The 15,750-nt window shown below is 37.1% G+C and overlaps 2 protein-coding genes across 2 annotated transcripts in view; both read right to left on the reverse strand.

Annotated features, from left to right (window-relative positions):
* Window positions 1-958: 958 nt before the first annotated feature.
* On the reverse strand, window positions 959-3,669 carry emd (emerin). Its single transcript, XM_052091812.1, has 7 exons — window positions 3,527-3,669; window positions 2,779-2,865; window positions 2,476-2,571; window positions 2,335-2,398; window positions 2,205-2,246; window positions 2,030-2,083; window positions 959-1,900 (listed from the first exon to the last, which is right to left on the reverse strand). The coding sequence occupies exons 2-7, from the start codon at window positions 2,858-2,860 to the stop codon at window positions 1,678-1,680; spliced, it is 561 nt and encodes a 186-aa protein (XP_051947772.1). The 5' UTR covers window positions 2,861-2,865; window positions 3,527-3,669; the 3' UTR covers window positions 959-1,677.
* Window positions 3,670-8,405: 4,736 nt separating this feature from the next.
* The window catches only part of flna (filamin A, alpha (actin binding protein 280)), a 50,192-nt gene continuing 42,847 nt past the window's right edge, over window positions 8,406-15,750 (reverse strand). The window contains exons 38-47 of the mRNA XM_052090945.1: window positions 13,903-14,055; window positions 13,675-13,797; window positions 13,308-13,574; window positions 12,921-13,058; window positions 12,697-12,812; window positions 11,796-11,928; window positions 11,293-11,469; window positions 10,961-11,179; window positions 9,844-10,047; window positions 8,406-9,659 (exon numbers count right to left, since the gene is read on the reverse strand). Of these exons, the coding sequence (XP_051946905.1) occupies window positions 9,475-9,659; window positions 9,844-10,047; window positions 10,961-11,179; window positions 11,293-11,469; window positions 11,796-11,928; window positions 12,697-12,812; window positions 12,921-13,058; window positions 13,308-13,574; window positions 13,675-13,797; window positions 13,903-14,055 (1,715 nt within the window). The 3' untranslated portion in view covers window positions 8,406-9,474. The remainder of the gene's footprint in view (window positions 9,660-9,843; window positions 10,048-10,960; window positions 11,180-11,292; window positions 11,470-11,795; window positions 11,929-12,696; window positions 12,813-12,920; window positions 13,059-13,307; window positions 13,575-13,674; window positions 13,798-13,902; window positions 14,056-15,750) is intronic.

The following is a 15,750-nucleotide window of genomic DNA, read 5'->3' on the forward strand; positions in this document are numbered from 1 at the left end:
TATAACACGAGGCTTTTATATCCCTCCTATTGTTCTAATCTCACTTTCTATCTCATTGCAAATCATTGTTGGTCTGCTAGTTTTCATTGGTCAATTTATTTCATTACGTCTGTTTTCAACACGCTAATCTCATTTCATTGACACGTTTTTTTAAGACAACACTGATATACTTGCGTATATATGACATGAATGATGTTAGGAAACAGCAAAGGCTTAACACAATGAATAATGCAGCCACTGTGTTCTTTATTGTACTGAACATCTTCATCGCAGACTGGATGATGATTATATACACTGTCTGGATGAGTGGTGTCATTAATAAATGGAATGCTATGGTTCAGAATAAGTTTTAAGAGAAAAAAAAAAGTTACTCTCAGTGAGTAGAAAACGTTTGTGATGTTTTCATAAATTGAATTTTATTTAAAATAGTTTAATCATGCAGTAGTATTTTTGTCTGTACATCTAAAGTTTCCTTTATTCTTTAAACTGCATTACTTCAGAAACTGTGCGGTCATGGCGGACTTTAAATCACTTCTTCTTCCATCAGACACCATGAAGCCCGATACTGCAATCCCTCCAGCGTGTTACGTCAAAGATTAAGCCTTAAATTACCAAAAATGCCCACAAGGACTGCTCGCGGATGACCTCTACCGAATAATTTTCAAGAGTCTACATATCAGACATTCCTTAAAGATTACACTTTCATTTAACATAAACTGTATTGCATTTTTGTCTGCCCCTAATGTGTACTTTAAAGTTTCGTAATCTTTAGGAACTACTGTAGGCCTACCTAACATAGTTTTCTTAATATGAATGTTTTTTCACTTCACAGCATTCATTACAGATTCTATTATTTGTGCTAATGTGCTTGATTATTAAACCTTTTATCAATAATGTTATTGCAAAACTGTACTGAAACAAAACATTCTGTTAGAGGATTTTATAAAACTGTTTCATACATATTTTATTTTTTACACATTTTTACCAGAAATTAAACTAATAATCCAGGAATCTAAAATAAGAGTTATATTTTTAAAGCAGAAAATCATTCAAAAAATAACACAAGCACAAAAAAAGTTGTTTACATGAAAGCAACTGTATCTTGTAGTAAGAGTATGGCACGTCATACATTTTCATTTAATACAATTTTAATAACATTTGTATCCTTAAAGTTTTCAACACACTGAGAAAATAGTTAATATAAATCCCTTTGTAAAAAATTGTACTTTGCAGAATTTCCTGTGATATGCAATAAACATATTACCACTGTATAATAAGCATTGTACATTCAGTTTTTATGAAAATAAAAAGAAAATAGACTTATAGCACCAAGTTGTGAAAATAAATGCCCCCAATTAAATAAAATTGAAAAATAATTTTTGTCAAACAAATTGTGTTTGTTTTTATTATTATTATTTTTTCATCACACTTTTACATTTGCTCCCATGGGTTCATAAAATCATGAATAGCAAATAGTTGAATAAAGCTTCAGATTTCAGATTATGTAAATTTGTGGTTGTATCAAATATGCTAATGCATATAAAAAGGAACAGGACCTCATATGCAATGTTACAGATTACCATTTCTTGCCCTCCATCAAGGCCATGTTTTTGGTTTTTCTTAAACTGAATCAGTTTGGTAGGGGATCATGTACATATCTAAAATCTCTCACATCCTCTACTGAATCTTTTTAAAGGGGCTCTCTTCTGCAGGCTCCATATATGAGTACACATAATAAAGTAATATAACAATGGTAACAAACACCAGAACACGAAGCCACCCTGGCACACCCCCAGATTTGTTTGTCTCTGGACTGGCACCATGCTGGCTGGATTTGGGAACCGATTGCAGTGGGTGAGAAGAACTTTGATAGGTTGTCCGAGTTTGGCTGATAATTGGCCTTCAAAATAGACAGGAAGGAGAATTAAATTATTTTCCAGGACAGTTATGGAAACAATAACATCAGTATATAAGTAGTAGTATAGTCATTATACCACGATTATAAAGAAATTAATGAATAAAAACGTACTCATCTGTAGTGTCTACATCATCTCTATAGCTAGTAACCTGTGACCTCCGTGTGCTGTGGAGAAACATTATACATCCATTTAGTTTAAGCATTCAATTCAAACCACTTTTCTGTGTCTATATAATACAGTCATCGAAGTGAGATTAAAAAAAAGAATAAATAAAATTAATCTCACTCAAGGGAGAAATCTGGCTCAGCAAACTTTGACCTCCTAATGCTGGGGAGACATCGTATATACAAATATTATAAGCATACAGCAAGTTCTGAATTGCCAAACATCTTCAATAAAATAAAATTGAGCTCACACATCACCAAATCCATCATGTCTCGTAGCTTGTTGATGATAAGTAACATATTCGACTTCTTCCTCTATGAAAACAAAATAACATTTTAGAAGTTTAATTCTACACCCAAATTATGGATGATGACAAAGACTGTTGCCTTACGTTCTTCTCTGTAATATGTCTTGTCAGACGAGGACGGCTTGGTGTTTTTGGACATGGCGTCTTTCAGTTTCTTTTCATAGAGTTTCCGTGTGGAATCTGCAAAACAAAGAAAACAACAATCAAAAATCACTTCATATTCCATGTTCACAGACAAAAAGTATAGAAAACTTTTTTACTCGACAATGACACGTTTTCTTGGATTAGTGCTGGTTTATATAAACCTAAATAAAAGGTAAAAAAAAAAAAGAAAAGAAAAGGCCCATAGACCTTACAGTCTTTGTTTCTATTTTGTTGTTAACATACCTACTATGGGTCCATGTTTGATGCCATATTCATCCAACAGCTGGGTGATCTCCTTATCAGACTTGTCACTTAGTGATGACATGGCTGCTACAATGAGAAGTTTAATGTAAAAAAAATAAAATGTCAATGTTCAGAACTAACTTTGCTTTCCTAATCTTACACAGTAAGGTCCTATTTAGGAGATCCTACTAACTCGAGGCCTACTGCTACAGTATACAGTACTGGTTCAATGAGAAACAGGCCCCACAAGACAGCATATTTTATCTCTGAAGTTAGTCTGAAAGAACAAAATAATATATTGTAAGAGAAGCTTAGAGAGAAACGGGCACCGCCGAAGAATATATAGACCATTTGAATCTCGGTCTCACACGGTTAAAACAATCTTGAATTGAATGCATACAGTATTTGCATAGTGCAACAGCTGTAAACAACAGTAACAAAGTTATGTGAGGTACTGAGACCAAACTACAACGTAAAAGACGAGCAAAAATGTAAACTTCTGTCAGATCCAAAGGCAAATACAGCAAATGCATTTTCTGGAAACAACCTATATGAATGTACAAGCGCTTTTCAGACGAACAAAATGTTTGGGGAAAATCTGATTTCTTACGAACGAGCTAGCAAGCGAAACTACCTTCACACACTTCAAAATACATTTAGCACGACTAGCTATGAAAGGAAACCTTAGCAATGCATTAGCAATAGTCGAAACGTATTAATACAATCTTTTTTAAAATTATGAATTTACCTTACAACGCTTTCCACGAACTGTTTCTGGAGCAGAAAGGCGCTTCGCTGTGTTGAGGCGTGTCGCTCTCGCGTTAGGAGTTCACGACTCAGTACACTTGACATTGCGTTTATTAACGCATATGGGGAGTGCCTTCTTATGCTTCCTACACACTACACGACTTTCAAAGACGTCGGATCGTGGTACTGTTCATATTACACAACTGTCTGTCTTGTCATATAAGTCGTAGCGTTTTCAAATTACACGAGGAATCGGCGACAGGGGTGAACACATTACAAGACATTTCACTGTTGACGAATCCCCAACAGCCCTGCCTGGACCCGAAATTACGTTTCCCAACAGAGTACATGCGAGAAGTGATACGAGATACGAAAATAAATGCATCTCAGAATATGATGTGTGTTTTTAATCGCCTCAAGGCATCATATATTTTATTGTTTGCAATATGAAAAAGTACCTCCTACTGTAAAATCTAACTATTTGTTTACCTGTCTGACCTGAAGAGAATTAGCAATTTCTCTCCAACTCTTCTCTTTCTCCACCCGGTTGTGGTACAGTTCAGGTGAAGTGTCCAAGTGTACGAATTGTTCACTAGCTCATTTATTCACACAATAATGAAAGTAAATAATCAAGAAATGGATACAATATGACCCCAGAACCTTGTCTAGATTGTGCCATGCCTATTAGTTATATAAAGTTAAAGATATTAAGAGAACAATAATTCTAACATTTGCGGACATGCTAGATTTTCTTTCACCATAAAAGGTGTTTGGTTCATTCTACAGAAATGTCCACATTTCTGTCCCCAGGAACTATGCAGGGGCGGAAGGACATCTTTACAAAGACTCGTCCTGAAAAGGATGTTCAACGCCAGCTGCGTATTGCTCTTTTAGAGAAAATAACTCTTTCAGAGAAATCACTCTTTTATGGAAACTCTTTTAGTTTCTTTGCGCTGTCGAAGCGCCCAGGGCAAACTGCACTGCCGTGCAGATTATGGAGGAAACAGCAGGCAAAGCGTCAGAGGAAACTGACCATCGGCTTCGAAAAAAAATTCTGAATGAACTCAACGTATTTCTCCGCTTTTATACCCGTATGTCCGGGGCAGGGTATGCAAATACTGTCTGCCTAATTCCCATTGGCCTTTTTTCATAGATCAGGGGCATATTCGGCACTCAAGAGAGACCCAGTGTCGCTTCTTCGACACAATGTCGAAGTGAGCGACAGACAGGGAACCATAGGTAAATCCAGTGGGAACCCATGGCAAATTAGACTTCTGGGTTTTTTGACTACAAGTGAACAGCTTCATCAGTGGGGCAAAGGCCGTAGACCTTATTCACCTTACTACTGCCAAATGTAAAATTATGTTCATACATGATTGCCCACTTGAAACTTAATTTAATATCCCAATCAAGACTTTTGTTAAATAGTTAGGTATACACATTCCTAAGGATTAAGTAATTAAGGAAAAACTAAATATCTAGAATAGATGGAATGACTGTAAATGTAGACTTGACTCATGGATGCAAAGGGATCTATCTATTTTTTGGAGAGTTTATAGAACTAAAATGGAAAGCCTTGCTAGGTGTATCTACCTGGCATCTCATCTCTCTCAGCTATTAAGACCATTAACCAAACTAACTTAAATTTTATCTGGAGAAAGTGTGTACAAGCAGAACTCACACAAGATTATGAGAATGCTGGATTACAAGCCATTGATTTTCAGTATATAGATGATATGTTGAAGATTAAATAGCTAAAAACCTTTATAACTAATGAAATTGTTTTTGGTTTTGTATTCCTAGGGAAATTTTTAAAAGGTGGAATTGATTTTCTGCTAAGATGTGATTTTATTTGTTTCAAAATTGCCAACCAAATTATCTTCTTTTCACCAACAGATTTGGCTGTATTAGAAGTTACTGTATAATGTAAACAATGGAAAGCAGCTCTATTGAATATACTAAAACAGTACACTTAAAATCAACCTAATACATTTATGTTTGAGATGAGAACATAATAATATTGTGTAAAGTCCAAGTAAAATTCAACAGTCATAAAAAAAGTGATATGATTACATTGATATGAAATGATCGAATTGATTCTTACTTCTAATGGATAGTGTTGAATTAACATGATTTTTACTGATTTCTCAATTTACTTAAATTTAGTTAATCCAACACAATTCTTTAGTATTTAGTCTCAACTTAATTTCATTGTGTACAATACAACTATTTTTACTTAATCCAATTGTGTTGGTACTATGTGAAAAAGATTTGTTGAATCAAAGTATTTCTGAAACGGGACAGGGTTTTACATTTCCCATCATGTTTTTCATGAGACTGGATTTGGAAAGTACATTTTGAAATTATTTATAAAATGTTATTTAAATGTATTTCCACACAAAATGAAAGAAGTAGGAGACATGTATGCGTTTAATGTTCTGTTATGTTGGAATGTAGATACATTTCTGTCATGGTGGATATTTTTCGGAGGTTACCATTGTGGAGAAGATTGAGGCTAATGGTTAGGCCGAGGATGGGTGATTTTCAACATTGTGATTCGTGCATTTGTCATGAAGCAAAGAATGAAGGATCTTCAGTATACAGAATAATTGAAGATCAGTAGATCTTCAACAACACCATCTTAATCATGTTGAACAAAAAGATATCTATAATATGCTAATAAGTATGGTTGCTAGGTTTAACTTATTTCCTTTAGTAGAGCCTACATTTTCATTTCATATTAAGGAAATGTGGAACCAATAATTCATTATGTGGAACCAATGTCCATAATTGAATTACGTAAAAAAAAAAAAAATCAGTGTATACTGTATCCTACACTTCCATACCGCAATGATATTCTACAAATGTATTACAAACCAACTATAAAAAAAAATTGTGAACCCATTATATTAGTTTCCTGGCTACTAAAGAAAAGGAAACACATTAAAATACTTATGATTATTAAAAAAAAAAACAATCTTTTTCTGTACACAATTGGAAAATATGTTCAATTGGCTGTAAATTAAGATTCAATCGCTACCTGCATTGTCTAAAACTCTAATTGTATTTGGAGTTTTGCTGGAGGACAAGAAGGTAGAATCTTTTGTTAATGTAAAGTTTATCTTCTGTAAATGTTATGTTCACAAGTGCAAATGTATGAAGGCAAAACCTTACTTTTCAGTTTTTAAAAGAGATTTTATTTGTAATTATTTAACTTCTTTAATGTGAATGACAACAAGCCTGCAAATTCGATTTGCTAGATGAGTAAAAAGACCCTTCTTTGTTTTATTTATTCTCAGTTCTGTTAATACCTTTAGTTTTTTCTGTCTTTTAACTATGTGCCTTGCTTTATTGTTTATTCAATCACATTTACATTGCCATATTAGTTTGAATATTTTTATTGTCCAATATGATACCAATAATTTCAAGTCCAATATCGCCGATATCGATGCCAACACTGATACTTTTATTAAACAGATTTTTTTGCGATTTCTTGGGATAAAATTGGTAATTTAAAATATTATCGTTAGTCATAATTCATTATTATTATTATAAATATTATTATATTTTTTTTACATTTGTGAGCCTAAACAGAAAATTATTAGACTTCTGTTTTGGTTACCTTTAAAAAAAATGAATCATTGTTTCACTGCAGTAACTATAGTTTAACCATGGTATTTAGTTAAACCATAGTTACCACACAATATTACTATAGTGGTTTCAGTCCAAAAAAAAATTATATTTTATTTATTAACAATTACCCAAAAACACATAAGAAATGTCACCTGTTATTTTAGCGTGAATTTACTCCAGAACATGATCCAAGACATTTCTCTGATTTACTATCATTACCTCTACAAGGCATTGATCCCTCTTGTTTGACCAAGCTTTGTGACGGGGCAAGCGTTTGTCTGTTTGTGTCTTTCAGCATGTGTGTTAAGATGAGCGGAAGAAGAAATAGTTCCCATCCTGCACAAATATTTGCTAATATAGCCTAATCCTTTTTATTTCACTTTGAAGCTTATGATTATATTTTATGATCATGGTAACAAAATATCCCTAGTTTAAATTTTTTTTTTAGAATCAATATTTTTATGTGAGGATCTATATTTTTGATACATCAGTATCAGAAGAATCCATACTTCAGGATCTATCAGCCCTTCCCTAGTGGGAAAGCATCTGGCCCTGGCATGCACTCCTTCAGCCTGTTAATGGAAACGTGGCTACTGTACATGCTTACTTTTAAAGGAGAGATGAGTCAATAATATTTTTATGGTAATCAATATTATGCCAAAACTGCTGTTTATAGAGCTTAACTTACATTGAACCCAAAATCATTTTTCAAATCTTTAAATTTTATATTCGAGGATCCGTTTAGGATAGTTTTTTTTCGACAAAGGGTGCAAGGCGGCTTGTCAATGAGCAATTCACAATATTTAGTCCTTAGGTAAGTGTTAGTTTACAGTAAGGTGCATCTTTTCAGACCATATATGGACTGAGGCATAGCGACATTATGCATCTTGACTGTGGATACGTGTAGGGATGAATGACTCTTTAGAGACCAGAGACTAATGTAAAGTAAACCAAAGATTCTCAGATATAGACTGGATCATGTGTTTCTTGATAAATTAGATCAGTAACCAAGCAATCACGGTCACAGTTTAAGAGTTTTAGTTTAGGTGTACATCAAGCCCTCTTCCCTTTCCTGCTTGTCCTCAAAATGTTTTTTTTTTTTTTTACACTTTAATATCTACAAATGTAAACTTAAGTATGCATTTGCATTTGCTGATCCATCTATTCTAGTTTATTAGGATCTTGAATATGCAAAACATCCTAAAATCAATTTATTCTTCCACAAAGCTGCATCTCAAATAACTAACTTTGGTGAATTTTGGCAAATGAGTTTATTGATCCAAAGTAGATGAATGCCATTTTTGTCAAAAAGCCATTCCGAAAGGTCCAAGAAAATGAAGACACATTACAACTTTAGAATGACAGAAAAATAGTCAAGACAACTTTATTGTGTATCAAAATACTGTAACAGTCAAAGCTTTTTTTTTTCTTTTTAGACAATTTTTTTGCTTCTCTGGAATACCGATTATACATTTGCATTTGGGCACAAAGAGCTAAAGAGTTGACAAGTGAGAGTATAATATACGTTTTGACAAACAAATGTCAAGTGCATTTTACATACATTACCAACAAACTCATGACAAAATATGCATCAGTAATCTCCCTTTCATTACACCTCCAGCAAATTCCCTTTGGTGTTGCTGAAACCATCACTTGGCACACAAGCCCATTTTTAAAAGGTCTTTAATTTTGACATTTTCAAAAATGTCTGTACAGTAAAACTGAGACAGCATGGTGTCGATTTAATTGGAAAAAGATGATTCAAAACACACTGGCATAGGGGCAAATCCACAGAGCTATGGCACCAGTGTTATTTCAGTCTATATGAAAGGTACAAGAGGCATGAAGCACTGCCAAGCATCACTTCACCCAATTGCAAGTAAAGACTACTAGTCTGTGCTAATCAAGCAGATAAATCACATCTATTTCTTCTGCTACTAAGCGATGGTTACTTTGTACAGTTACGGCTGGAACAGTGGTCTCATTAACCAGGCAAAAACATTGTAGCAGCTACACTGCATCAGGTACAAGATCGGTAACAAACTGGTGTAAACAAACATGGAGCAAAAGCCACCAGGATCCTCTGCTTTAAAGAATTACTGAATGCAGGAAACATTACAGGATCCAAGTATGACTGGCAAATGGTGAAAAGGTGCTTTTTAACCCTCTCTAGCTAGTAAGCTGCATAAAGGTGCAGGAAGATACTGGATGAGAGGATAATACAGAAGAGAAGACAGTGAGTTTTCAGTGTTTATGTATTTATGGTTGACACTGGAAGGAACCTCAGATGGGGTTGGAAGTTTTCTTGGAGGGTCATTAGACAGTGATGTGGTACGGGCTCCCGGGGATGTGCTCATCACCCCATTTAACCACCAGGATGTACTCTCCTTTCTCCTTCAGCTGGTAGGATACATTATAGAGACGGTTACCCAAGTGTTTCACAAGGATCTCCTCACAGGGCACTTTGGGTCCATCCACGCCAACCAACAGCATATTCCTCCCTGTGGGAATTGGTGTAAATATATACATTTAACAGGACTGTTCGGTTAATCCAATAACACTGATTTGTGGTTAAACCCCAAAATGTATATATGTATACATACACGTGTATGCATGCGTGCATGTATGTACGTATACACAAAATATAATAAAAACACCATATAACAATATATTTCTAAACTGTACCTGCTTTACTACAGTCCACACTGAAACTGTTCTTCTGTCCTATAAAACCCTTGGTGAGCCCCAGGCCCTTGGCAACTACATGGCTGGCATCAGAGCTTGCCCATCCTGGTGCTGCTTGCTGGCTGGTTGTCACACTGCGGGTCACAGGGTCAACCAGCACTGAAGAAGTCTCGTGCATGCTGTGGCTATTGACCAATCGGGAACCTGCAGGAAGACCGGTCACAGGTGCCATTTAATTCACACATGTCAGATATAGTTTTCCATAACAAATTAAACATCCATCCTAAAACTAGGCAACAGAAATAAAAAAAAAAAAAGCCTGGTCTCATGAAATTTACGTGAGCATTGCAACGTTTTTGCAATACTGAAATTACGTGCTTCATAACACATGTGGCTGCACTTTAAGTGAAATGTCCAGCAGGGAGTACCAAAACAGAGCGAAATGAGGTTAAAATCAGATGAGGTTATGGAGAATTTTAGATGGAGGTTTTAAAAACAATTTACCTCCCTAACCTAAAACTTTACCGTAATCTTAACCTATAGAGAAATCAGAGTTTAACAAATCAAACATCCTTACCCTTAACACCTAACCTTAACCGATAGGGTTTTAAAATGCAGAAGCAAAATGAAAAGCACGTTTTCTGAAGCAACCACATCAATGTGTTGCTTCCATGTCTCTCTTGAGTCACGTGTCCACTTGAGTTCTTGTCTGGTTTGGAACCGCGGTCCTCTGAGTCCAAAGTCCAATGCTATATGAGGTGCACTACCATGCAAGCTAATCATACTGTAATAAGTGTATATATGTATGTAGGTGGGTCTGTAATACAAGCATTCAAATTTATAATTTTTCAAAAGATGCATTAGAGTAAAAGTGTCACGATATCATATCATTGCAGGGTCAAATTAAGTGATTATAAAGTCATAATCAGCCATTGAAGTCATGATTTGAGTGCAAGTACATAAAAAAAATACAGTTGTTGTAGCACCTCGTGTTCATTTCACCTGGAGACCGTAACAAGTTTTGCAAAATGTATATAGACAAGTTTTCACAATGAGACCAGGTTGATTAAAAATCAGCTAAGTTGGTAAAAGTCGTGAAATTAAAAGGTTTTCATACCTGTAATTTTAGCTTTGAAGGGGCTGCCAACAATGTGGTATGGGCCACCATATTTAATAGAAATTAGGTAGTTTCCAGGAGCCATAGGTGTGTAGGTGATCTTGTAGCCCTCTGGGCATTCCTGACAGTCCATCTTCACCTTGGAAGGCCCATCAATGGTCACTGCCAAAGCACCAGGGCCAGCTGAACATGTGTTCACAGTGAATTCACATGGAGATCCTGGAAAGCAGGTAGTGTAGGGTCAGTTTTTAAATACTTGCACACATCACCAAATTCTATTAAAATAAAAAGGTATGGCATTTCACATTTTAAACAAACATAGTTCTTCGTACCAGTGGTGCCTCCTTCCAGACCAGCCCCATAAGCAGACACCATTCCTGGGTCACCAGCCTGCCCTGTCTCACCAACACGGATCTTGAAGGGACTTCCAGGGATATGAGAACCATTGAACTTCACATCTATAAGGTAAAGGCCATTCTCTCTAGGGATGAACCTTACAGCATACTTATCTGTGATGGACAAGAGGGTGAGGAGAAACCAGTTAATCTGGAGATCAGCCGCTGGAGCAGACTGGAGTTATGAATCTTGCTCAAGAACAACATTTCCCAATTGGCTCATCATGATGCAAGTCAAACTACTACCTTTTAATATCCTTTTTAAAGCTCTAAAAAAATACTCTCTCTCCCTCTCTGAATTTTCTCTCAGATGCCCAATCTCTCCAAAAGATGTAAAAGTATCACTGAGATTCCAGGACCATTCTTAAACCACAGAAAGACACCATAGCAAGTGAAGACTTCAAGCAACACTCAGATAAGCTCTTTGTCCCCTTGGTTACCTTCATCGATCTCTGTGACACAGCACTCTTCAAGGGCTCCAGATGGGCTGTGAACTTTGGCGTCGATGACTCCCTTCGCCCCATTTAGGCTCACAGCAAACGAGGCTGGCTGGTTCACCTTTAATCCAGACTCCTGCATTAACACGACACTGCCACACTCAAAAACATGTGGCTTTGTTCAGCAAAACACATCTTAAAGACTCTAAAGATGGCCCATTTAAATCAAAGAGATATGCAACAGCTCTTCATCTTCAGACTCTCCATCTCTTACCTTCAGGCTAACAGGGTTAAAGAGAGAGGCTTTGAGATACCAAGAAATTAAAGCCCCCACCCAAGCAATATAGAGATGTAACTGCATAAAGACAGATGAGCCTCTTTCACTCTTTAACCCTTTAGCCTATGACTTCCATCCTTGTTGCCCATAAAAGGCTGTAGGGCTGTTGGGAGCCTTTAGGACAAGGCACGAGAAATACAAACAGTCCTTCAGTATCCCAGAAACCCCAGCACAACCACTCAACACAGCAGCAGCAGATAATTATGGGCTTTTTCACACTTTGTGTATGCAAAAAGTTTGAGTGGGAAAATGAATTGCCTTTTGTTTTTACAGTTGTACTGCTAACCTTTTATACATTTTTCACTAAAGGCAGTAAAATCTACCCTTTAAATACATTTTATGCAACTAAAAAAAACTTGGCTTGTAGTTTTGTGGGTAAGCATGTGTGTGCAGAGGGACATGTTTTTAAAATGACCTCTCTCCTTTTGGGGATTGTACTTTTAATTGTAATATTATAATATGGCAAATCAAATATTATATGTCATGGTACTGCTTTAATTTTGGTTGCAGCTGCTGTGCTAATAGTTGTTTTGGGCGGACAAATGTCTGTCTTTCTCGAAGCCTCACCTGAAGACTGGCAACAGTGAGACGACGGGAATCGTCAGAAGGCGAGGCCACGGGGACCACAAATGGACTGTCAGGAATGTGCTCATCATTGAACCTAATAGACACTTCATAATCACCTGTAACAGAAGAGGGAGCAGTCAACTACAACACTAACAAGGTTTTTTTAAACTCATCTCACCATCAGGATGAAAAAGGGGGATACAACAAAGAACAAAAAATCTCACCAGGCTCCTGGACAATGTAGGAGACACCACTTGATCCATCCTTGCGATCTTCAAAAGCGATCTCTGCCTTGCTAGGTCCCTCCACTGCGATGGACAGACCACCAGCTCCTGCTTCACGGGTCCAAATGCTGAACTCAGCTGCACATGGGAGGGAAGCATGCTGCATTAGGGCCTGTTAACCATCCGCTACCTTTTGCCATTGTTTTTCTATGTAAAGATTCACTAGTCAGATTCCTTTGACCGTTTGCCATGTCTAGCTCTTTTTTTTGCAGGAGCGCAGTTTAGACAGTGTTCCAGATTTAAAAAGAACAGTAACTTGAAGAGGCTCTTGGGCACTAAAACTAATTTTGACTTATACCATAGTATAAATGTACACAAACTTCATACCTGGCACTCCTGCCTCTGCTCTCTCTAGACCAGGGCCTCCAGCGCGGACCTTGTGGGCACCTCCTTCTCCAAGAGGGCCCACTGTGAACTGGAAGGGAGATCCTGGGACATGCTGGCCCTGGTACTTCACACAGACAGTGTGCACACCCATCTCTGTGGGAACGAAGCGAATGCAGTAGGTGTTGTTTTCTCCCTCCATTATCTCTGCCTTGTGTACCTTACCAGATGGGCTGGTGACCTGAGCTGTCATGTCTGCAATGCTGATCTCTGTCAAAAGTATACAAATGGGATTACAGAGGGCAAACGGATATAGGCACATTGTAAGGGGGGTGGGGGAGGAGAATCACGCTTTCCCCAGAGCCCTTACCAGGGATCTTCAGACTTAGGTCACACTGGCTGCCAACATTGACCACAGAAGCAGCTCTTCTTCGGCGTGTGATGCTTTCTTTCATCCTACCCTCTCCAGTCACTTTGACTGTAAAAGCACTTCCTGTAGCAAGAACATAATGGGTGAATCAGGTTAAACAGATTATTCATATACAGCAATAAATTGCACTTTACAACTACCATTTTGGAGAACACTGCTAGTAAACACCTGGAACATGCTGGTCAGCAAATTTGATGTTAATGATGTAATTTCCTGGTTCTGTGGGGCAATATGTGATTTTGCAGGTGCCATCCTCCTGATCTTCAGTGTTAATGTCCACCTTACTGGGACCCTCAATGGACAAACTGAGTCCTCCATATCCTAGCAATATAAAAAAACAACCACAATATGTAGGGTGGAATAAATTGATTGAAAATAATAATACATTATTAAAATTGAAATGGAAATATTTTAATACAACAACAACAACAACAACTACACACATACACCATAGCCAAATACATTTAAACTCAGTTTCACAATTTCTGACATTTAATCATAGAAAACATTCCCGGTCTTAGGTCAGTTAAGATATATTAAGAATGTGAAATGTCAGAATAATAGTAAAAATAATCATTTTGGCTTTAATTCTTTCATCAAATTCACAGTGGGTCAGAGGTTTACATACACTTGGTATTTGGTAGCATTGCCTACATTTTGGGTAGCCTTCCACAAGCTTCTCACAATAAGTTGCTGGAATTTTGGCCCATTCCTCCAGACAGAACTGGTGTAACAGAGTCAGGTTTGTAGGCCTTGCTCGCACACGCTTTTTCAGTTCTGCCCACATATTTTCTATCGGATTGCAGTCAGGGCTTTGAGATGGCCACTCCAATACCTTGACTTTGTTGTCCTCAAGTCATTTTACCTCAATTTTGGAGGTATGCTTTGGGTCATTGTCCATTTGGAAGACGCATTTGCGACTGAGCTTTAACTTCCAGGCTGATGGCTTGAAATGTTGCTTCAATATAGCCACATGATTTTCCTTCCTCATGATTCCATCTATTTAATGATGTGCACCAGTTCCTTCTGTGACAAAGCATCCCCACAACATGATGCTGCCACCCCAAAATAAATTTGTCCCAATATGCACTTAAACTGTATTTCAGGCTTTTTTAATGGTGGTTTTGGAGCAGTTGCTTCTTCCCTGATGAACAGCCTTTCAGGTTATGTCAATATAGGACTCGTTTCATTGTGGCTATAGATACTAGTCTACCCGTTTTCTCCAGCATCTTCACAAGGTCCTTTGCTGATGTTCTGGGATTCATTTGCACTTTTTGCACCAAACTAAATTCATCTTAAGGAGACAGAATGAGTCACCTTCCAGAGCGGTATGATGGCTGTGTGGTCCCATGGTGTTTATGCTTGCATACTATTGATTATACAGATGAACGTGGTACCTTCAGACGTTTGGAAAGTGCTCCAAAAGGATGAACCAGACTTTGAGGTTTTCTGAGGTCTTGACATCATGGGACAATCAGCCAAGTAAAGGGACACAGAGTTTGAAGGTAGGCCTTAAAATACATCCATCCAACAGGTACACTCCAAATTCAGTACACCCCATATCAGAAGCTAATTGGCTAAATTTTCCAAAAGCTTGACATAATTTTCTATAATTTCCCAAGCTGCATAAAAGGCACAGTAAACTTGATGTAAAAAACCCCAACTAATTATTAAACCCAAAATGCCTTTATCTTGGAAGCTTTTATTTTGACGAAACACTGAAAAGGAAGACATTTGTTTGTGGCATTGCAGATAAATGCTTTTATTCACACTTCTGTCTGCAAAAACCTGGTGTTATGAGGTGACTTTAGATTTGGATAGCAACTTTTAGCAGCCAAGAATACTTGAAATTACACAAATGGGTTACGCTACGGTGCTTGGGTCATTTGCCTCATACACGCTTTGAATATGTTTAACACCACCAGAAAACAGAGCTGGGCACATACAGTAAGCACAGCGAGCAGCCCGTGCAGACAATTTATTTAATTTAATAACAGCCATTAAAATGAGCTCCAT

The sequence above is a fragment of the Xyrauchen texanus genome, chromosome 25 (assembly GCF_025860055.1).
Source record: "Xyrauchen texanus isolate HMW12.3.18 chromosome 25, RBS_HiC_50CHRs, whole genome shotgun sequence".
NCBI classification, from domain to species: domain Eukaryota; kingdom Metazoa; phylum Chordata; class Actinopteri; order Cypriniformes; family Catostomidae; genus Xyrauchen; species Xyrauchen texanus.

Excerpts from the sequence above, each read along its gene's own strand:
- emd (XM_052091812.1), bottom strand. The coding sequence starts at position 2,860 with ATGTCATCACTAAGTGACAAGTCTGATAAGGAGATCACCCAGCTGTTG. Across the intron at positions 2,572-2,778 it reads CAAACATGGACCCATAGTAG|ATTCCACACGGAAACTCTAT; the intron begins GTATGTTAACAA and ends TTTGTTTTGCAG. Across the intron at positions 1,901-2,029 it reads GATGTAGACACTACAGATGA|GCCAATTATCAGCCAAACTC; the intron begins GTACGTTTTTAT and ends TCTATTTTGAAG.